Source organism: Notechis scutatus, chromosome Z (genome assembly GCF_049901735.1).
Source record: "Notechis scutatus isolate UNSWTSFEM ecotype Mainland chromosome Z, rNotScu1.2, whole genome shotgun sequence".
Taxonomy (NCBI): domain Eukaryota; kingdom Metazoa; phylum Chordata; class Lepidosauria; order Squamata; family Elapidae; genus Notechis; species Notechis scutatus.
In genome coordinates this window covers 10853775-10878012 of record NC_142025.1, presented here as the reverse complement: position 1 = coordinate 10878012, position 24238 = coordinate 10853775, and the positions used below count along the sequence as shown (strand labels likewise).

Sequence of the window (24238 nt, the reverse complement as noted above, 5' to 3'; positions counted from 1 at the left end):
TTTTCCAGATAACTGGTCTTTGGCTTGGCTTATGTGACCAGATCACTGGTTCTGTCATTCGTTTACCTAACCTAGCTCTCTGCTTAGACATTTAATTGGTCTGTATTCCCAGTTCATCAGTTCTGCCATTAATCTATCAACCCAGAAATTTGGCTTGTCATGTCTGATCAGATCATCAGTTCTGTCACAAATGTAGCTTTATGCCTAGCAGTTGTTTTAACAGTGAAATGTGTTGCATCCTCCTTCACTGTCTGTTGGACGAGGCAAATAAGAATCAATCTATGGAAAATTTTGGATCTAGAACCTCCATCATCTGCTATCCTAGGGAATTTTCTTCAAAGAGTGGGAAAATAAATCCATTTAAATCCTTACTTTGTTTACTGTAGATGCCAGTGTACTCATTTTCTACAAAACAACTAATGTGCAACTACTAATTTCCTTTCTTTCAACTAAAATCTGAGGCACAATATGGCATGAAAGATTCTTGTGAACATGCAGATCATTAAAGAAGCCCTTTTCCACATTCCCATAACAAAGATGTGGTATGAATAAGATTGCATGCCTATATTTTGTAATTGAGGCATGCCTTCTCTGAAGATACCTGGCTTTGTTTTTAAGCTGTATATTTTTGAAATAGCTGTGCCAAATTTCCATTTATTTTAATATAATGTTTAAAATGAGCCAGTGGCCTCAATCCGATTTTGAAGACAGTTGGCCACTTCAGAGGCTACCAGTGAAGTTAATTGACTTCATTGTGGCAATCACAGAGCCCAGAAGGGTCATGAAGATTGAATTATTATCCCTGCACCTGTTTAGAGATATGTGCTATGTTTCAATGTTGGTATAGCTACTTTTTGTAATTTATAATAAGGAAATACATGGTGGGGAAATTTGAGAAAAAGGATATGAGATTTGCAAAAGCAGAGAATATATATAGCTGAGGTTATTGGACTCTTGGTGTTCTGTTTGCTCTGACATGAAGTATCAGCCCTTGGGAGGATTTAATCCTTTTGTGCATAAAAAAAGAATCAGAACTACTAGCAGGTTACTACAACCCCTTGCTATCACTATAGCTACAAATCTACACAATCCTTAAAAAAAAACACCTTAAACAAACTGAAAGACCCAGTAGCAAAAGAAAATAAAAGAGAAGTCATTTATAACATGTAAGGATTGTGAAAATCAGCCACCAAACTTAATTTCATGTCACAGCAATAGCATTTAGACTTATATACCATTTTACAGTGCTTTACAGCCCTCTCTATCATCAGAGTCAGCATATTATCCCCAACAATTTGGGTCCTCATTTTACCCACCACAGAAGGATGGAAGGGTGAGCCTGGTGATAGTCGAACTGCCAAATTGCAGGCAGCCAGCAGTCAGCAGAAGCAGACTGCAGTACTGCATTCTAATCACTGCACTACCGTGGCTCAACAACAGCATTATCAACAGCATTGATAATGTTATCTAGCATAATAATAAAACTTGTGCAAGAAGAAACCCAACCTCAGAGAAAAGTATAAGATAAGAGTGAATAGTAAAGAGTAAAAAAATGCACATAGTATTTTAAAGACCAAAATAATGGTATAATACTGTGATTGAATTATGAAATATCATATAGTTTTCATTTCATGAACCACGGTGGCGCAGTGGTTAGAGTGCAGTACTGCAGGCTACTTCTGCTGCTTGCTAGCTGCTTGCAATTTGGTAACTCAAATCTCAGCAGGATCAAGATTGACTCAGCCTTCCATCCTTCTGAGGTGGGTAAAATGAGGACCAAAATAGTTAGGGGCAATATGATGACTCTATAAACATGGGTGCTAAGTACCTCCAAGAGAATGAAAGTTACCAAAAGTACATCCAGTCATGGACTCATCATTATCATCAACATCATCATCATCATCTCCTTGCTGTCCTCATCCTTCTCATCCTCACCATCCTTGTCCTCTTCCTCATTCTCCTTGTTTTCCTCCTCCTCGTCCTCCTCCCAGCACAGAACATATACCCCATTTATCTGTAAATAACATTTATATTATCTGAACATTTGCCTTCTACAATAAAACTTGATTGCAGGAAATACGACTTCAGCAATAGAGTGGTCAATGTCTGGAATACTCTACCCGACTCTGTAGTCTCTTCCCCAAACCCCAAAAACTTTAACCTTAGACTGTCTACTATTGACCTCACCCCTTTCCTAAGAGGTCTGTAGGGGGCGTGCATAAGCGCACCAACGTCCCTGTCCTATTGTTTCTTTTATTTTTCTTATATGTATCCATGTATTCATAACTATGTTTTTACTTATACCTATTATCTTGTAAGCAATTGACAAACCAAATAAATAAATAAAAAATAAATAAATAAAGGTTGAACAGCTTCACCACAATTATTTGGCTTCATTGGGCTAATAGTTGTGCTAATTATGTAAAAATATTACCATGCATAAAATATTGAATTAAGGGAATAGTAAAAATGTGTTTTAATAGCTGTGAAAATTCAACAGGAAAGTTGTTTTTCTACTGCGTTTATAAATAGCTAGTACAGAAAATTGCTTCTTTCCCACCCCAGTCCTCTTAACAAGACTTCCCTTAATATATTTGATCATTGCTAGATTTGCTTTTCTTAAGCTTCCAGTCAGGGACTGGAAATAATGAGGCTTCCATAAAGAATGTGGGAAGGTAGCTAGCAGAGAATTATGTCTGTGCATTGACTTGTTTGTTGTGAAAACAAAGATAGAAGCCACACACACCAAATTCTGCAGGCTTCCTGACACCTAACAGGGGAATTAACAATTTGCAGTACACATAGCATGGGAACTCTAATTGCGTAAGGAGAATCACCATAGAGAGTTTCAAGTATTTCCTCACCAAAATAAAATAGCAAGCCAAAGAAACAGGAGATTAAATGGAAACTGCAGAGAAAACTAACATACCACTTTATTACATACAGTAGTCAAATAGAAACTGATTTTCAAGCAGCTAATTTGCTGGATTTTTGAGGCATGGGTTCTAGAATTCTAATATTTGATTGTTTAATATTTCATATTGGCTCAAGTGTGGGGAATGGAGGAACCAAAATTGCTTAATTGTTCAAGATGAAATGTCTTTTTAATGGATAAGAGCCTACTAGTAAAAGCTCCATGGTTGCAAATACCCTGCAAACTTTGATAGAAATACTTATGTTAATCCAATTTATTCTAAAATATAAAATGTTCTATTGCCAGAACAAAGTAGACTCGAGACTGGAGTTGAGTTCAGCTCTTTATTTAACTGTTAGTAACTTCAACTAAAGTCGAGCCGCGGCAGCCCCTTTTATAGCGGCTGCTCGCGGCTCACAACCAATGACATTTATTTAAAACTCCCGCCGCTTAGGCAGCCAATCATAACTGTTATTATCTACCAATCGCTGGGTGGCAGTATTTGTCCAATAGGAATGCAGTATTACGAGTATGTAAAAGAAGTATACAACACCCCTCCCCTCTTGGTTTGATCCAACGTTACGTGACGTAGTCGCGTAAGTAGGCGGGGCTTTTGTGGGTCCTAGTTGACCTGCGCAGTTCAGTCTCTGCGTTGATCTCGGTTGGTTCAGACAGGATCACCGTCTCTCCTGTTCTTCTCTCCGGAACTTTCTGGAGGGGTGAGCCAGTCCTGCCGCTCACGCCGTGCTTTGTTAGGTTGGTTGGGTTGTCGCTCCCTCCTGGCAAACTCAGGCAGGTAGAGTCAGCTCGGCTGCTTCTTTCCTGGTTCTCCTCCAGCTCTCTTCTTTCAAACTCGCCTAATGGTAAATAGTTTTTATTTGTTCTTGGGTTTTCTGTTGCTGGTTTGTGACCTGTTTTTAATTGGGTTAAGAGAGGGTCTTCCTTTTCTTTATTATTTGAAGGTTCCCCTCCTCTCTAGTTTTATTATTAATTATTGATTGTTTTGTGTGACTTTGCTCTATGTTTCGGTTTGTGTCGGTGTTGTATTCAAGGTATCGAGATCGTAGTTGGTCTATGTGCCTTTTCCAGGTTCGGCTGTCCGTCGTTTCTAATCGGTACGACCGGGGGCCTGTTATTTGTGTTATTGTTGCCAGTAACCACAATGGGTCTCCAGTAAGATTTTTCGTGTATACCAGGTCGCCTGGTATAAACGTGCGGTACTTACTGGAGGAGTCTGGTGGCTTCTCAGGGTTGTAGGTGGGGTGTAGTCTGTCCAAATATGATCACAATTTTCTGCCCATTAAAAGTTCAGCTGGGCCATTGTTTGTTGATGTGCACAGTGTTATATGTTGAATGGTGAGCATGGTGTTGATTTTGTCTTGCATGTCGCCTCCTTCAAGTTTTCTAATGCTTCTTTCATGTATCGAACCATGCGTTCTGCCCTTCCGTTCGCAGCCGGATGAGCTGGCACTGTCAGAGCATGTCATATGCCTTGTTCTGCGAGGAATTGTTCAAAAGCTAAAGCTGTGAACTGTGGGCCATTGTCCGATACTACTACATCTGGGAGACCATGAGTGGCGAAGAGTTTCTTTAGTTGTTTAGTGACGGCTTCAGTCATTGTTGAACTCATGATGCTGACCTCTAACCAGTTCGAGTAGGCATCGACGATGATTAAATATGTATATCCCTTTGTGGGTCAAGCAAAGTCTATGTGGATCCTTGACCAGGGGCCTCTGGGTGTCTCCCAGTCAAGGACCGGTGCTAAAGGGGGGGATAGGTCTGGACGACTGGCATTTATTACATGTTCTGACGCAGGTTTCAATGTCTTTGTCTATTCCTGGCCACCAGACATAGCTTCTGGCCAGGGACTTCATTCTTACCATGCCTGGGTGTCCTTCATGTAACATGTTCAGCATGTCTTCTTGCAACTTTCGTGGAACAACAACCCTATCCCCCCACAATATGCATCCTTTTTCAATTGACAGCTCAGTTTGCCAGTTTTTGAACGGTTTAAAAGTCTCATTTTTGTCGTGTTCCGGCCAACCCCTCCCCACCCAGTTCAGGAGTCGGCTCATTAGTGCATCTTTTGCAGTTTTCCTTGCAATGTCCGATGCGGTGATGGGCAAGTTCGATATCATTTCAATTTGCAGGGGGTGTGTGGTGGGAGCTGGGTCGTGGTCTGGTAGAGGTGAGCGGCTCAATGCGTTGGCGTGGGGTATGGCTTTTCCTGGCCGATAGACGAGCTTGTAATTGTAGGCTGCAAGAAATTCTGACCATCTTGTCATCCTTGGAGACAGGATGTTGGGGGTGGCCCTGTCTCCGGTCAGGATTCCTAGCAGTGGCTTGTGGTCGGTAATCAAAGAAAATGTCCTACCATAAAGATATGCGTGAAAATGTTTTACCCCCGAGATAGCGGCCAAGGCTTCTCTATCCAGTTGGCTGTAGTTTCTTTCAGCTTTGGACAACGTTTTGGAATAAAAGGTGATTGGCGCCTCCCTGCCATCAGGTAGTATGTGGCTAAGTATTGCGCCTACGCTGAATGGTGAAGCGTCTCAGGTGACAGTCAGTGGTAGCATGTCGCTGTATTGGATCAATACAGATTTGGATGTAATCAAGTCCTTAATTCTTTGGAATGCAGCTTCTTCTTGTCGGCCCCATTTCCAGATGGCTTTTTTTATCGAGTAGTCTATGCAGTGGTTCCGCTATTGTTGCCTTCTGCGGCAAAAAGACATTATAAAAATTAATGAGTCCCAAGAATGCCTGCAAATCCATTTTGTTTTTGGGTCTGGGTGCTTCTTTTATCGCTCGTATTTTTTTCTCGGTGGGGTGGATTCCTGCTTCATCAATAGGATATCCTAGGAACTCAACCTGATTTGTGGCAAGTTGGCATTTTTCTTTTTTGACCTTGAGTCCTGCTTCTCTAAACTTTTGCAAGATTGCCCTTAACTGGTCCTTTAGTTGTTTTTTATTTCCGGCTGATATTAATACATCATCAAAATAGGGAACCACCCCTTTTAGTCCTTGGAGGAGGCTTTGGAAAACGCTGGGGGCCACGCTGACACCAAATTGTAATCTGTTGCATTTAAAGGCCCCCCTATGTGTTACGATAGTTTGTGCCTCTGCCGTCTCGGAATCAACCAGCAACTGTTGATATGCCTGCGCGAGATCGAGCTTTGCAAAAAATTTTCCTCCCCCCAATGAGTGCAAAAGGTGCTGGACTACTGGAACGGGATATGCGCTCTACTGCAATGCATGGTTCAGGGTGGCCTTATAGTCACCACAGATGCGCACGGACCCATCTGGTTTCACGGGAGTCACAATCGGGGTTTCCCATCTCGCATGGTCGATTGGCTCTAACACCCCCTGTGCGATGAGTTTGTTTAGCTGCTCATCGATTTTTGGCTTTAACGCAAAGGGAACGCGTCTGGCCTTTAGCCTGATGGGGGCTATGTTCGGGTTTAGGCAAAATGAGATAGGGGTCCCACGGTACTTGCCTAAGGTCCCGTCGAATACGTCATGGAACTCCTCCATCAGGTCTTTTTCCCAGTCTGTCACGGTGACGCTGTTGATTCCTGTCACTTCGATTCCCAGGGGCGCGAACCATTCTAAACCAAGCAGGCTGGGGCGGTCTCGGTCAATGATGGTCAATGGAAGAATTTCAGTGTGTTTCTTAAATTTTACCTTGAAATGTCCCAATCCCACTACCAGAATCTTGTTTCCTTGGTAGTCTTTTATCGTCAGGCTTTGCTCTTCGAGTTCTTTTCGTCGTATTTCTGGTATCAAGTTTTTTATCGTGTTCCATGATACCATTGACAGATATGAGCCGGAGTCTACTTCCATTTCGCAAGGCTCTCCTTCTATCTGGACATTTATTCGAACCTTCTTAGTATCAGTTGCTCTGGCATTCCCAATAATAATCGTCTGATATGTTTCTTCCTTCTCGTTGAGTCGCTGACTTCTATTTTCCCGGCTCCAACGACTTCCGGTTGGCTTCTCCTTAGTTCTGGGGGGGGGTACTGCCTCGTCTTTTTGGACTATAGCTCTTTTTGTTTCGGCAGACCCTTGCAATGTGCCTACTATACTATACTATACTATACTATACTATACTATACTATACTATACTATACTACACTACGCTACACTACACTACACTACACTACACTACACTACACTGATAATATAATAACATAACATAACATAACATAACATAACATAACATAACATAACATAACATAACATAACATAATAATATAATATAATATAATATAATATAATATATATAATATAATATAATTAATATAATAATATAATATAATATAATATAATATAATATAATATAATATAATATAATATAATAATATATAATATAATAATATAATATAATATAATATAATATAATATAATATAATATAATATAATATAATATAATATAATATAATATAATATAATAGCTGTATACTCTAAATAGCATGAAAAAAAAATGTAAGATTCTTTTGGAGGGTGTTTGCCATGCCTCATGATGCCTGGTACAATTCTGTTGTAATCAAAGTTTTCATTTCTAAGTTTCCATAAAACTCTTTAGTTGCTTCATGTGACAGATATCTTACATTTCTTCAATAATTGCTATTTAATCATATAATGTTTCAGTTTGTATTTCTCTGTTTTAATTAATAACTTTTCAGGACTACTGCCTTAACTAGGTTCCTTAATGTGGCTGCTTGTTTTTTCATTGCTCATTGGTGGGAATTTTCAGTAGGAAGATGTTCACCAAAGGCAGAGCTCCAGCAGGGATTCTTAATTGGTAGTATTACCGAACAATTCTACATTAGTAACATGGAAAAACTGCAGTCCTGTATAACCTTATGTGTTAAATTGATGTAATTGAGTTGTAGCAAAGCAGTAGCTTATAATAGTAGAGACAAAGGGTTGGGAAATTGCAAAGTAATATTGCTATTGTTTATCAGACTTAACTTTGATTCTGGGTGTTTACTTGGTGTTAATGCTCCTGTGAAAGCTATTTTATTGAGCATCCTGGGTTGAGATTTTCTCCTCAAAACAAACAAATTAAAGAATGTAGCTGATTGTTTTTCCGTGCTACCCATGGATCTTTGTGAATGATGCTTTGTACTTTGTAGATGTTTATCTGCGCCAGGAGAAGAGAGATGTTGCAGAAGCAACATCTAAACATCAACATGTTGTAAATGTCAGAAGAGGCTAAGGATATAGTGAAGTGAAGTAACATGGATTTTTTGCTACTAAAACTATGCATATCTGTGTTTGGGCTCCTTTGTGAATAAGTTTTGAAGGATTTTTTTGTCAAAATGAAGCATTGTCTTAGAGATCTGCTTAGCCCTAACCACACATCATGAAGAGTGCAGCTATAAAAGAGGGATAGTTTTTGAAATATTTTATCCTTGCTTTCCATTGATTTTTAATCTCTGTGTAGTTAGTAAAACAGATGGTTAAAATAGCTGGAATTAAAATTGCAATAAAGAGCCATTAAGATGAATCTTCAGAGATTTTTTTTTAATTTTGTTTTTTTGGTGCAAAGGGTAATACTCACCATGCTGGTATGGAACAAAAGATAAAAAACAAACTTGATTAGAGATCAAACAAAAAATTACAGGGAATCCTAGACCTACAACCATTAGCTTAGAAATCATTCAAAGGTACCGAAAGAAATCGATTTGTTTATTTATTAAATTCGTTTGCAACCCATCTCAGCACCAGGTGATGCTGAGCAGCCTTGAGATGGCACTTTATGAGCATTTTTCACACTTATGATTGTTGCTGCATTCCCATAGTCATCCTCAAATTTGGATGCTTGGCAACTAGCATGTATTTATGATGTTTGCAGTGTCCAGAGGCCATGTGATCCCCTTTTTCAACTGTCTGAAGAGCAAAGTCGATGGGGAAGCCAGTTTCCCTTAACAACTGTGTCAGAAATGTTAACAACTGCAGTGATTCACTTAAGAACTGTATCAAGAAAGGTCGTAAAATGGGGCAAAATTCACTTGACAACTGTCTTGCTTAATAATGAAATTTTTTGGGCTCAATCATTGTCATAAATCAAGGACTACCTGTACAGCTAGATAAAAGGTAGAATTCAATATATTGCGAGAGAAAGGAATGGGTGGGGCTAGTTTGTATAACTTTAAACTGTAGATTGGTATTATATTTGATCAAAGTTGGTCTCTTCCTATTCTCAGAAGTTTTTTTTAAACCTTTTCACAATTGTTGAGGCATTGTCGCCTTTTGTGTCTGATAAGCACATTTGGAATTTCAAGCTGCACTAGGCTACACAGTCAAGATACCACACGCAATGAGCCTTGCTCATTACAAGTATAGCTACTATATTGAGTATGACCAATGATAAAATATCCTCCATTAAAAAAAGAAAACTGTTTCACACTTTTTAAACCTACTTTTCTCAATTCTTACTTTCATCTATTCTTCCCAAACTTTTGCCTTTTTTTCTAGGAAGGGTGCATATTGAAATAAAAGTGAAAATCTTGGGGTGCAATCTTCCACCGTTTTTTAATTTTTTACAAATTACCTATAAAGACAAGGAGCTATTGGAAATGAAAATGATGTTGTAGTTGGCAAATTAAAAGATTCTGAATACTGTTTAAAAGCTCAGGTGTTAAAATAATATCACTGAAAAAGAAAGCTGTACAAGACATATTATTTCCTTAGGAATTTCTAAAATAGAGTTTTCTATCTAATAGTCATTTCACAACTCATTGTCCTGTTGTCTTTGTTCCATTGTGTCAGCTTAGGCTAAATATTTAATGTAAACCAATGCCTGCAGTGTAAAATAAAAGTGAAAATGACATTTAATTTTTTTGTTTGTATTTTGTTTGTTGACATATATGTCAAAGTTCATCAAACCGTTGCCATATTACTGTGTGTATTTTTAGACCTATTGTTTCACAGGTTATATAGTATCAAATGGAAATAAATCCTATGGAACTGAACATTCTTTTTGAGGTACTCATTAAAACTGATTAGTGCTAATAAATGAATATTTTTTTATAAAATATAAAGCTGCTCTTCAGATTAATTGACCAAGAAGTATTAACACTGCTGTTGCAATATCAGTGATTAATATTTCATTGTACAATAAGATATCAGAAAGTTGAATTTCAATATTGGTAATAATATAGACATATTAAATCATTATGGATAATTCCAGGTGGTAATCCTATATGAGCTAAAAATGTTAATCATAACATTTACAAACTAGTAATTATTCTTGGGATCACATCATTATTCTAAGTATAATTACCATGAGATTAATAAGGGATGTAATTAATACATAATTGCATTGAATTTACTTTCACAATGATACTTTGACCTTGTTTAAAACTATTAGTTGAGGTAAAATAAACACACATTGATCCCTAGATAGATTACTCTGCTGTTGATGGTTATAGTTTTCAGTGTAATTCATGCCCAGATATTATTAGCTTGTTCCAGCAACATCATATAAAATGGTGATATATTTTGGAATATATTACGAACCTAATGAGATACAGTTCTGAGAAATAACTTTTCATTATATATCTCACTATTCAGCTCTGAAATTCATTCCAGCTCTTTTCCGTAACTAAAGAAAAGTAACCACATTAGACAATAAAGCTGCTTGCTTTATAGTTCCTCTGTGACTAAGAAAATGCTAAAATTCTATTAAATATAATCTTTTAAAATCTCATCATAACACCCACTGCCTTTTTCAGAAAAAAAACATTAAAAATGTCAGTATTTCGGTACAGATAGCCCAATAATTTGCAGGAACAAGGAATCCTGTCGCTATTCTTCTAAAACAAGTAGGAAATTGATTTATTAAAAAAAGCCTACCAACATTGAATGCATTGTGATAATTTCTTATGTAGTGCAAGATCAGTATGTTTTTTTTTTCCTGGTTTGTTTGCCAAATTCTCAACTTTCTGGATCAGTATTTTTGCAACTATTTTGCAGGGTTTACATGGCATGATGATTATACACAGCATATTATTGCCCGTGAACTTTCTAATCTCCCTAAGACCCATGACTGGCATCTGGAAACATCCTCATCTGAAGATCCTGAAGATTCAACCAGGTATATCTTCATGCATTTTATTTATTTGTCAAATTTATATGGTTGCCCATCTTACACAAATTCTGGATTGATTCTGGATGGTGCACGATAAGATCTACAATTAAAATATAGTACTAAATGAATTAAATGGAAAACATGGATAAGAATAAGATTACAGAGGGAAAACATAGATAAGCCTCAATTTCTGATCACAATTGAGACCAGAATTTTTCTTTCTAAGCAAATTGGTTATTAAATTGAATCACACCTGATTTTACTATCTTTTTCTTTTTTACCACGGTTGTTAACTACATTGCTAATTTGAATATGTGATTGTTAAATAATTTGGCTTTCCCCATTGATTTGGTTGGAAGGCTAGCTGGGAAGTTTGTAAATGGCAATTACCCAATATTTATATAAGGTAGCACTCTACTCTTTATGATGATACTTTCTAGGAATGTCATATATAGATACATACATACATATAAAACATTAAGGGTAGCACTCAACTCCTTGTGATGATACTTTCTAGGAAATACACACACCCACACACACTCACACACCCACAAAGAGTAGAGTGCTCCCTTTAAGAATTTCCTAACAAGAGGAGAATGTTTAATAGGTTTTTTTTTAAAAAAAAAAAAACAGTTCATGTGATAACAGCCCTAAAACTGAGATTTAAAAACACTTATTCACAACAGAGATTGAAACTTTGCTGAAATGCTTTACAGTTGGTATGTGTTCCGTCAAATTATTTTGTCAAACTGTTTTTTTATTTCATAAATCTGTTTCTTCCTTTTAGCCTAAAGACTTATTCTATTTTTTTTTTTAAAAAAAAGCTTATTATTAATATGATTTTTTTTTGCCATGGCATATTTCTACTTTTTAATGATGCCACTATTCTCTTCCCTTCCCTGAAAATATAAATCATGTACCGTATAACACAGGTTATATGTTATTTTTTAAAAATCTATTGTGTATTTTTTGAATACAGATAATGTTATTTACCTTGATTGTGTTGCCTAGGATTTCAAAACAGGCACCTGACATGAATTTGGAAAAAGATGTGAGCTTTGCCAATACCCCTCAACAATACCTTACCTACCTGGATATTCTTTCTCAGTCTGGCACTCCAAATTTATATTCAACAATAAATGCCAACAAATCCCCTTTTAAGGTAAAAGAGCTTATTTCATTTTGCTGTTACAATCTATTTGTGGAAAAGTGACCCAGTTTATAGTGGGAGTATTGTAGAACCTCTGTTCACGAATGCTTCTGACCACGACCAAATTGGGTTCTGACCAAAACATACATAACTTTTTCCCCATGGCCAATTTCCCCAACTGCACCATTTTTTTGTAAGTGCCAAATTTCCAAAATTAGATTTGGGCAGTGGTGGGATTCAAACATTTTTACTACTGGTCCTGTGTGTGGACATGTGTATGGTGGGCATGGCAGGGGAAGGATACTGTAAAATCATCATTCCCTCCCCACTCCTGGGGGAAGGTTATTGCAAAATCCCATTATCTCCCCAACCCCACTAACCTGCTTTCCAGCTCTGTTCTCCTGTGCAAAGCAACCAAAGAAGACCCAGCCAATCAGCTGGGACTCGGGAGGGAGAGAATAGATGGGAGCTGGGCCAGTCAGATATGGTATTTGCTAGTTCTCCGAACTACGCAAAATTTCTGCTACCAGTTCACCAGAACTGGTCAGAACCTGCTGAATACCACCTCTGGTTCAGGTCTCAACCAAATCAGGTTGAGACCAAAGTTATGGAAGGAAATATGATTGTGAGCAGAGGTTCTGCTGTATACTTAGAATTTTGAATCCATGTATTAGGTACGCTCACAAAATGACTGATACAGCAATTCACAAAATACCATTTATCAATAGGTGTGAATTAGTCTGCACGATGCTCATGAATATCCCAATGGGACCTTTATTTTCTGCATATGATTTTGAAGTTAATGCATTGCTTTTCATTGTGCCAACTTCCCATTTCATCTGTTTATATTAAAAATAAATTAAATAGAATCAATGGTCGGCATTTGAAGAGTTTCTGATGGTCCTCATTCTTCATGTAAAACTTTAGGAATATTTTTTTTAAAAAAAGAAGGATTTACTCAGGACATTACAGTTTGGATATGTGCCTAAGGATTTGGCTTACAGAAACAAATATATCAAAATGTTAATAATCAGGTATCTTGTGATGAAATAGCTGAGTTTTGAACTTACCGGATGACTAAGTCAGTGCCTTTTACCTTCTTTATCCTCCAAATCCAATTTATAATACTTCTGTTGCACTATCCAAGCAACCTTTATTATCTGGGTTAGGACATAGCCTCCACTTCTCATAATATTGACTTAGGAACTCAGATCCTTAGTGAGAATGTATTCTACTTCCTCAAAATCCTTGGTTTGGATAGCTATTTCCACATTATCTGCATAGCAATGATTTTCAGAGTTGGTTTCTGGAAAATCACTATATATACGTAGTTAGGAATGGGGCTAGAACTGATCCCAGTGGCAAGTCATTCTTAATGGAAAAGGATTTACTAGTGCTTCCTACAGTGACCTTGAAGTATCAGGTTTTTAAAACATGTTCTCCAGAAGGCCTGTTACTTTAAGACAGAATACTTTAAGACAGCTGAAGTTTTCTTCAGCTTGAGCATCCAACCATCAAGCCATACCATGCCATAAGCTGCAGTCAAATCAATAAAAGCTATGGAAGTTTTTAGTCATTTTTAGAAACCAGCTTTGATAAATGAAGCGAGAGCCAGAATTTGCTTACAGCAGCTTCTCTTTGTGTGGAACCCGGCCTGGAAAGAAGGGACAACCACTTTCCATCAAAGCAATCATACAACAAAGAAAGAGTTAAACATATCCTTTTGTGGAAAGAACAGGGGTGGGATTCTACCGGTTCAGACTGGTGTGGGCGAAGCACACACTCACTGAATTGGTTGTTACACTGGTTGAATCACACCTCTGGGAGAGGATAAAATACTACTACCATCCAAACCATCTCAGAAAGTTCCTTGACTGATGCTTTACATTGGGAAAACATCTTGAAGTAATTGACAACCAGGAACAACTTGATGAGGAAAATCATGGGAACAGGTTGGAGAGCACAAGAGAAAGCACTGTGTATAATGGCACAATCATGAGTATACTCTGTTGCCAAAGACTGAGCACATATATGAGAAAGAAGTTATCATACCAATAAGATTGATGTTCACCTTAATGGCACAATAGAAATAATATCTGGAACCCTTAAATCCACACCATTCTCATGGCTCTATGTCAGTGGTGATATTCTACCGGTTCGGCCCAGTTCTGCCGAGCTGGTAGCACCGATTAGCAGCGGAGACCAAACTGGTTCTCTCTGAGGAACTGCTGTTGGGCCCACCTGGGCTCCCATACTCACCTTCTGTCCTGCTTTTGAAGCACAGCTACTTTGTGTGGCCAGCAGATTGCTGCGTGGCAACTGCTGAAGCGACAGCGAGAGTGCAGGATTGCAGGAGGTGAGTCAAAACGTCTCTGCACCTGTGCAAAGTGCACATTTGGTGCATGCATGCACAAAGTGTGTGCACACGTGCAAAGTGCAGCCACCAAGCCAGACCCACCGAACCGGTGGTAAAAAATTTTTTGAAACACACTGCTGCTCTATGTTCTTTCTAACATTGCTCCTCCTGATCTCAGGCAACAACAACAGATAGTTTGAGAGTGGAATAAGGTAAACATGCCATTGACTCCCAGAGACCTTCCAATGCACAAAATATTACATTCTTTTCCTCTCACTAGGCATAAGTCTAGGAAACCAATTTGGGATAACATATCACAGTCTTATGATCTAGATGAAGATTGATGTTTAAGATGGGCAAAAAGATTCTCAGTCATCCAGGTCATGGTTGTCCCAAAAGTGTTTTTTCAGGAGGCAACTGGACTTTCTTGTTTTTTCTTCTTTGAAGACATTTTTAAGATGGGAAACTTTTAATAACCACAATGAGATATCATGCAGATCCAAAAAAACTACTTCCAGGAATGTAGTTTCTCCCCAAAATCTGGAGCCACCTGAATAGAATCAGTACAGGTCAGGCAAAGCTCTTTAAGTGGTGAATCAGTACTAAGGCAAAGCTCTTTAAGTGGTGAATGGCCGAGATCCTGCAATGTGATTGTGGTGCTCTGGAAAAAGCTATAATACATATAACTGAAGAATGACTCTTCAGGAAATTTCAAGGCAACTGGAATGATTTCATTGTGGCCACATCAGAAGCAGTTATGGCTAGCTTCCTTAGATACCAAAGTATAATGTCTATTCTTGATTCCATAGTATGGTGATTTTATTATTATTATTTTAGTATGGTGATTTATTATTATTATTTTATCTTAATTGAATATTTTATCTCTTATATTGTATTGTCCATCTATCTTCTTTCCTTCAGAAGTTCAGTCCTATGGCAACTGATAATTAGAATTAGAATGTTCTAATGGCAGAGAAGGGCTAAACAACTCACAGTATCTGTTTGTTTTCTGGCTTATGGGTTAAACCAGAACAGCTTCCATCCTGATGTAGGAGATAAGGGAAGATGCAATCTTCCCATTGCATTAATGATTCAGGCTGTAATACCTTTCCTCTTAGTTCTGCTATTCTCCACAGCTGTGGCAAGTGTTATTCAGATAAAATACAGACTCTATTTACAGAACACACCCTCTTTCTCTGGTTTACTAATATGCATGTGTATTGTACAACCTTATCCTATGCTGTGGCATAGCACTAGACAGAATCTGAAACTAGCAAATCAACTTGGTATTCAATCTTATGTGTGAACGAAGCCTATCAAGTTCCAGAATAGATAAATAAATTGAAATGACAAGGATTGTTGCTGTTATGGAGGTTATGGTAATGAAGTGATGGAATCTGACAACATATTGATGACATAAAGGCAGAAAAGAATTGAAACCAGTTAAAGAATAGGAGGCATATTAACATGCAGTATAGAATACAGATAGCGAAATGTTTCATCTGGTGGCAGGTACAGAAAAATCAGGAACAGGAGTAGAGTTCAAAGCACTAAAAGTTTATTTCATGCTAACTATAGGAAAGAATCTGATCTACTAATAGTCAAACCAAATTGGAGCCAGAAAAGGCTTAATAGAATTTGTGGGGGAGGGGAGGGGCTGGACTTGGGTGTCTTGTAGGAATGTAACGACTTCAAACTGATGACATCTTTGACTCCACTCTCGGGTTCCACCTGGTCGTCTTCTACATCAAGTACATGCAAAGAGAATCGAAGACTTTTTGTGGGATCAATATTCTAAAATAAAGCATGAAAAGTAAGGGATTTTTCCCCTGTTGAATGTAGAAAATATGTTATCAGCTTGCATAAAATCAACAATTCAAAATTTAAGGAGCAAGATAATAGATGTGCTAGCCATAATGAAAGAATCCAGCAAAAATGTGTCAAGAGTAGTTTATGAATTAATTAATGCTTTCATTTGCCTCTGGTGCTTTTGGCTTAGTTCTTTCTGAAACTCCAGTGAACTGAGGATTTTCTTTGAAGCTGTTGAAAAGTGAAAATGTGTCCAAGAGGTATTTTGGTGAAGCTGCGGATGTCATATGAATCCATAAATCATTCTCTATGCTGGAGCTCTTTAGTAAGGAAATGTATTATGATGACACCATTCACTATTATTATTCTGTGTTGCCTTGGAGACAGATACACAGAGGTGTTGGGTCTATAGAATAAAAAGTAGTCCTGGAATACACATTTTTAAAAGCACAGTACAATACTGTCTGCTAAAGGACATACTTAGAAACATATGTTTCCAGTTTTCTTTGCTCTTTCTCCATTCTTAAAATACTACAGTTGATTCTGCCCTCAGTAAGTTACTAACCAATTTGATTAAGGCAAACTGGGGAGATGGCTGCATCATTTCATATGCTCATCTTTTGATACAGAAATATATGTGTTGTTTAAATATTTCAGCCGTGGCGAGAAATGGGGCACTTGGGTAAGAAATAAGTATTGCATTAAAGGTAACAATGTGCGAACGGCCTATGCATCTGCAAGGATAAGAATCTGAGTGAGGGAATACCTCCTCACTCCTGATCTATGTTGCTTAGGAATGCTGCTCTGATCCATTATTCCACTGTCTCATCCAGCCTTAGCCAATAGCTTAGGGACTGCCTTTTATAACAACTCCTAAAGAAATCAATCCATTAAAAGCAATCTTTGACTTATGGCCATTTATTCAGCAATTATTCAAGATTACAGTGGTGCTGAATAAATCGTGATTATGGCTGGTCCTTGGAGTTCTAGCTATCCCAGTAAGCATGCACAGAGGTGTGTGCATGCAAGTGGTTGCGTGCCTTTATGCATGCAATCCTGTGCGCATCTCTCCCACGCATGCACGGCAGATACCTAACAATCAGCTAGCTGGTGGGGGGGCACGCACGCATGTGCAGTGGGACTCTTCCAGGTGACCTCTCACGTTCTGGCAGAAATGGCTCTGTATGCCATAGATTCACCATCACAGGTATATAATGTTTATGTAAGCACCATTTATATTATGGAAACGGGGCAATACTTTATTTTAGGCCACAGATTCAGGGGTCGGATTCTACAGGTTCACACCTATTCGCTAGAACTGGTTGTTAACATTCTAACCAGTTCAGAGAACTGGTTGTTAGAAGAAATTACTGGCCTAATCCTGTAAGGAAGGCAGGAAGGAAACATTCTGGTGTTGCTTACAGAAACTGCCTCTCCGTTAATCCTTATTACATTCTTGGCAGGACTAGACTTCCTGTCTTAGGAACTTCTCTGGAGTTTTTTCCCCCTCCATTGTGTGGAGCGAGCATTCAAAGTTACAATAGCACTGAAAAAAGTGACTTACGACCATTTCTCATCCTCTTAAATATGGCTAACTTCGACATTATATTTGTCTGTGAAACATGGCTCAATGCATCTCTCCCCGACTCCATTACCACAGTAAGAGACTATCATGTTTACCGATCAGATCGTGAAAATCGTCGAGGAGGTGGTGTTGCTATATTCTATAAAAAATCCTTACATCTAAAAAATATCCAAGTTACCCAGGAGCTTGCCCTTCCTGAAACCATCATCTGTGAACTATCCTTAAATATCACAATTCGATTCTTACTATGTTACAGAGCACCTGATTATGACATCGAACATGTAAACAAGCTAAATACACTACTAACATGGGCTACATCCTGCCCATACCCTTTTATCTTTCTTGGAGATTTCAATCTACCTCATATTGACTGGACCCTAAATAATTGTACAACTGAAATCATACACACAACCTTCTACAATGCTATTACAAATCTAGGTCTTGAACAACTAGTAACCAACAACACTAGACTGAACAACTGCCTCGATCTCATCTTCTGCAATAGTTTGAATTTAATTTACCGAATACAAACCAAAGAACCCTTTTCCAGTAGTGATCACAATATGATTGACTTTTGCCTCAACATACGTCCACACAAAAATCACCACAACGATGTCATCCCTAGTTGTAACTTCAAAAAGGCAACTATGATCTTATAGATAACGATCTCTCATCCCTCGATTGGCAATCTCTATTCACTGGATGCAATACTGTTGAAGACCATTACAACATATTTTTACTTGAAGTCAAAAGAGTCATCAAACTATATGTTCCAACAACAACTCCAAAAACAAAACAAAAAGCAGATTACCCATATCAATAAGGAAACTTCAATCCAAAAAGAGATCACTCTGGCGGAAAAACAAATCTGGTCACGTTGCTAATTTCAAAAACCGATACAAAAATTTATGCCACCAGATAAAGACCGAATGCACCAATTACCACATTAAACAAGAGGAAAACTTTCTAAGCACCAATTCCACCCGTGCTTTTTACAATTTTGTAAACAACAAACTAAAAGACTCAAGGTCCATCCTCTCCCTTGATAGGACCTGATGGTAAAGACTGCAGCGCGACACCATTAAAGCCAACATCTTTAACACATTCTTCGGCTCAGTGTTTGTAAACAGTAATGGATCATGCCCAATGTTTCCTAGCCGTACCACAGACAACAATAATGATCTAATACATATCGATTTTACAGTAGACAACGTTGAAAAAGCACTACGCAACCTAAAACCATCTCTATCTATTGGACCGGATGGAATATGTGCCTACTTCTTAAGAAAACTATCCGCTGCCATAGCCAAACCTCTAAGCATAATCTTTGAAAAATCTTTCAGAACCAGCTCCTTGCCCAACCTATGGTTACAAGCCACAGTCATTCCCATCTTCAAAAAGGGAGACCCAAGCCTAGTTGAAAATTACAGACCAATCTCCTTATGCTGCGTCACCTGTAAAGTCATGGAATCAATTATTAACCAATCCATCATCCTCCATTTAGAGACAAACAACCTACTCTCCAATAAACAATTTGGTTTCAGAAAAAAACTATCCTGTAATCTGCAACTCTTACACTGCAAAAACATATGGACTACACAACTCGACCAGGGCAAAGCAATAGACGCAATCTACATAGACTTCTGCAAAGCCTTTGATTCAGTGGTACACGACAAACTACTCCTAAAAATAAAATCTTATGGTATCTCTGGACAACTGAATAACTGGATAGAAGCATTCCTGTCAAACAGACAACAAATGGTCAAAATTGGGAACGCCCTATCAAATCCAGTACCTGTCAATAGTGGTGTTCCCCAAGGCAGTGTTCTAGGACCAACTCTCTTCATAATCTACATAAACGACCTTTGTGATCATATCAAGAGCAATTGCGTTCTCTTCGCTGATGATGTAAAGCTGTTCAATACCACAGACAATACTACTACCCTTCAAAAGATCTAGACTATGTATCTGAATGGTCTAACATATGGCAACTCCAAATCTCAACAAATAAATGCTCTGTCTTACATATTGGTAAAAAAATCAGAAAATAAAATACAAGCTGAATAGTCAAGATCTTGTTGATGACCCAAGCTCTGTAAAGGACCTGGGAATACTCACCTCTAATGATCTAAGTGCTAGAGCTCACTGCAACTACATAGCCAAAAAGGCATTAAGAGTTGTTAACCTAATCCTACGTTGCTTTTCTCTGGTAATATCTCACTACTAACCAGAGCATACAAAACATTTGCTAGACCAATACTCGAATACAGTTCATCAGTCTGGAATCCTTATCACGTATGTGATATTAACACAATTGAGAAAGTCCAGAAGTATTTCACAAGAAGAGTTCTCCACTCTTCTACCCGTTATAGAATACCTTACGCCACCAGACTCGAAATTCTAAAACTAGAAAACCTCGAATTACGCCGTCTTCGGTCCGACTTAAGCATGGTATATAAAATCATACATTGCAATGTCCTACCTGTCAATGAATACTTCAGCTTTAACCATAACAACACAAGAGCACACAACAGATACAAACTCAAAGTAAACCGCACCAAACTTGATTGCAGGAAATACGACTTCAGCAATAGAGTGGACAATGTCTGGAATACTCTACCCGACTCTGTAGTCTCTTCCCCAAACCCCAAAAACTTTAACCTTAGACTGTCTACTATTGACCTCACCCCTTTCCTAAGAGGTCTGTAGGGGGCGTGCATAAGCGCACCAACGTGCCTACCGTCCCTGTCCTATTGTTTCTCTTATTCTTTTATTTTTCTTATATGTACCCATTTCATATATTCACAACTATGTATACACTTGTACTTATTATCTTGTAAACAATTGACAAATCAAATAAATAAATAAATAAAATTTTTCACACTTACGACTGTTGCAGCATCCCCACAGCCATGAGAGGCCAGGAGAGGAGATGCATGCCTCGATGTGAGTGATATTGAGTTGGCCACACCCAGCCAGTCACATGACCACCAAGCCATGCCCACCAACTAAGCCATGCCCACAGAACTGGTTGTTAAAAAATTTGAATCCCACCCCTGCACAGATTTATAAAGTGTTTTTAAGGCAAAGTGATATGAAACACTAAATATGATAACTGTTAAGCGTTAGCTTAGAATATTGATTATAAGTGCTACCTGCTTAATATGCAGTGATTCCCTAGATAACATGCAGCTGTAATGCCTTCTTCAAAATGTTTTCATTCCACCTGGCTAAATTAGGAGTAGCGTCTTGAAAGGTGATAATGATAGAAATTTGCGCTTTCCTTCCTTTCCCAGCTAAAAGAACTAAGCTTAACCAATCTCTGACATAGGTTATTATTATCTGTTCAGTATGTAAGTCCAATAAAACCCCCAATTCTTTAGACACTTTCATTTTAAATAAATGTTTATGGCCATGTGGTACCATTTATCATACATTTCAGAGAAGCATAAACATATGCTGATGCCCCCCAAAATGCTTTTCCATAAGTCAACTGAAGTTTCTTGATTTCTTTTCTTAAAAACATTTTGCTTCTCATCCAAAAAGCTTCTTCTTTTGCATGAGAAAGGAAAAGGAAAAGAAGAAGAAAAAACCAAGGAAGTCTAGTTTCTTTTTGGAAAAGCATGGTTTGGGGGCAACCATGACCTGGATGATTGAGAATCTCCATAGACACCTGCTGGGCACTGAAACTATTTTGTCTAGTGATTAAGGCATGAGGTTACCAAGGAGGAGACTGTGAGTTCAAGTCCTGCCTTATAGATGAAGTCCCTTGGGTGACCTTGGACCAGTCATACTCTCTGTCCCTCAGCCCAGCACAGCCCAGCCCATTCCCATGATTGTTGTGGGGAAACTTGGAGGAAGAAAGTGTATTGGATATGTTTGTTACCTTGAGCTATTTCTACAAATAATAAGAGGCAGGGTATAAATAAAATCTGTAGGATTTAATTTCTTGTGATTTAAACACACACATATAGTTGAGTGTTTATATAAGCAGACAAATGTGAATTTACTAAAAGATGTACTATTCTTCATCTAAAAGGAAATCTTGTGGCTTGAGCAAATACTGTGATTGCTGATTGCCATGTGGAAATGCTATAGCAATCGTGTATAGGTACTCTTATATAAAGCATTGGGAGAGAGTTGGGTACAGTGGTGGGATTACATTTTTTTTACTACTGTTTCTGTTGGGGTGCTTGGTGGGAGTGGCTTGGTGGGCGTGGCAGGGGAAGGATACTGTAAAATCCCCATTCCCTCCCCACCCCACTAACTTGCTTTCCAGCTCTGTTCTCCTATGCAGGGCAACAAAAGAAGACTCAGCCAATCAGCTGGGACTTGGGAGGCAGAAAATAGATGGGGTGGGGCCAGTCAGAGGTGGTATTTGCCGGCTCTCCAAATTACTCAAAATTTCCACTACCGATTCTCCAGAACTGGTGAGAACCTGCTGAATACCACTTCTGTGGTTGGGTAGCCAGTTGTGAATCTTCCATCTAGCATGTTAACAATAGGACTGGGTGGCTAAGCAGGAAGTAGCTCCAGACAGAAACTGATGATTAGGAAGACTAATGTGGATGTCTACAATGTTATAGTAGCAGTAAAAGCAGCCCTGGGGGCATTATGACATTTCAGTTGAGAAATGAAGCTGAAGATAAGTGCATTCCCTAGAAAAAAGCTGTTGTATTTATCTATTTTCCTTTCCATAACACACACTGTGATAAAACAAATGATTGGTAGATGCCTTCTACTTTAACTGCATTTACAGCAAAATAGATTGCTCCTCATTTGGTAATCAGCCTGTAATCTATCCCATTATGTAGCAATTGTACAATCAGGCTTCAAAGGTAAAATCATTACTAGATTTCATCAAAAAAAAAAAAGAATCTTGGATCCTCCCCTCCTTTTTGGGGGGATTTTATCATCTGTATTCTGTATGATGCCTTTAACTAGAAGGTGTTAATTAGCAGCCTTCATTATGCAGGTTCCTCTGAAGTAGCTTTTAGAATTATTTCAAAGCTTCAGTGCGTATCACAGAGTGGGAAAAAAAGGTTATGTAAGAGTCTTAGCATGATGAACTATCCTCCCTTGTAAATTGTTGGTGGTTTCATGATATATTAACAGCAATTACTCTTAGAGCTGTTGGCTGCTTAATGTTACCCTTGTTTCTGAAGTTGGCAAGAGATAAGTAAAAGAGAATAGAAAATCATTTAAATGATTTTATGCATGTAATTCAAAAAAAATATATCAATATTTTCTAGTGCAGCCAAGGAAATGGAAGACATGTCATGAACGGCAGTTAATGCATTTCTATAATAAAATAGCATTTAGGGAGGGTGTAAAAATAAAGATTTCTGTAGTATGAAGAATCCCAAAGGTGCTTTTTCAGGAGGCAACTGGACTTCCTGGTTTTTCTTTGAAGATGTTTCGCTTCTCATCTAAGAAACTTCTTTAGCTCTGACTGGATGGTGGGGAATGGAAGGAATTTATATTCCTTGCAGACAGCTGGTCATTTGCATCCTTCTAGAGCAGGGGTGTCCAACCTTGGCAACTTTAAGACTTGTGGACTTCAATTCCCAGAATTCCTCAGCCAGCTTTGCTGGCTGAGGAATTCTGGGAGTTGAAGTCCACAAGTCTTAAGGTTGCCAAGGTTAGACACCCCTGTTCTAGAGGGTTGTTGAAGCACTTGGAGATATATCTGTGTCCTCAGGGTCACCTGAGTAGTGCAAATAGTTCCTGCAGTCTGCAATTTTTCCTCTGTAAATCCATTCCTCCTCCCACACCACTCAAAGGGTGTTCATCCCAAATTGTATAGCTAAAAATCTGTAGAGATTATCAGTCATCCAGGTCATGGTTGTCCCAAAGGTGCTTTTTCAGGAGGCAACTGGATTTCCAGAGGAAAAACTGCAGAATACAGGAACCAGGAGCACTACTCAGGTAACTCTGAGGACACAGATAAACCTCCAAGTGCTCCGATGAGCCTCTAAAACAGCCTCTATGAAACTGGTGGCCTGCAGGCCGGATGTGTCATGTGATGGCCCCGCCCCCAACCAGTTTAGTGAAGGGGAAAAAAAACTCCTGATATGTCATGTGACGCCGCCATGATGATGCTAGTTTGACACCTCTGCTCTAAAAGGATGCAAATGAACAGCTGCCTGCAAAGAATATAAATCCTTCCATTCCCCACTATCCTGTCAGAGCTGAAGAAACTTCTTGGATGAGAAGTGAAACATCTTCAAAGAAAAAACAAAGTCCAGTTGCCTCCTGAAAAAGCACAGTTGGGACAACTATGACCTGGATGACTGGGAATCTCTACAAACTTTTAGTATGAAGATCAT

The 24238-nt window shown here is 38.4% G+C and overlaps 1 protein-coding gene across 3 annotated transcripts in view; it reads left to right on the top strand.

Annotated features, from left to right (window-relative positions):
• Positions 1–24238, top strand: part of PTPRN2 (protein tyrosine phosphatase receptor type N2) — a 753919-nt gene that overhangs the window by 197450 nt on the left and 532231 nt on the right. For 2 of the 3 annotated variants that reach the window (XM_087946244.1, XM_087946245.1), the window contains exons 4-5: positions 10895–11015; positions 12021–12171. In XM_087946244.1, coding sequence (XP_087802370.1) covers positions 10895–11015; positions 12021–12171 — 272 coding nt within the window. Of the gene's footprint in view, positions 1–10894; positions 11016–12020; positions 12172–24238 lie in introns of those variants that run through there. The other variant, XM_087946246.1, reaches the window with a different exon arrangement.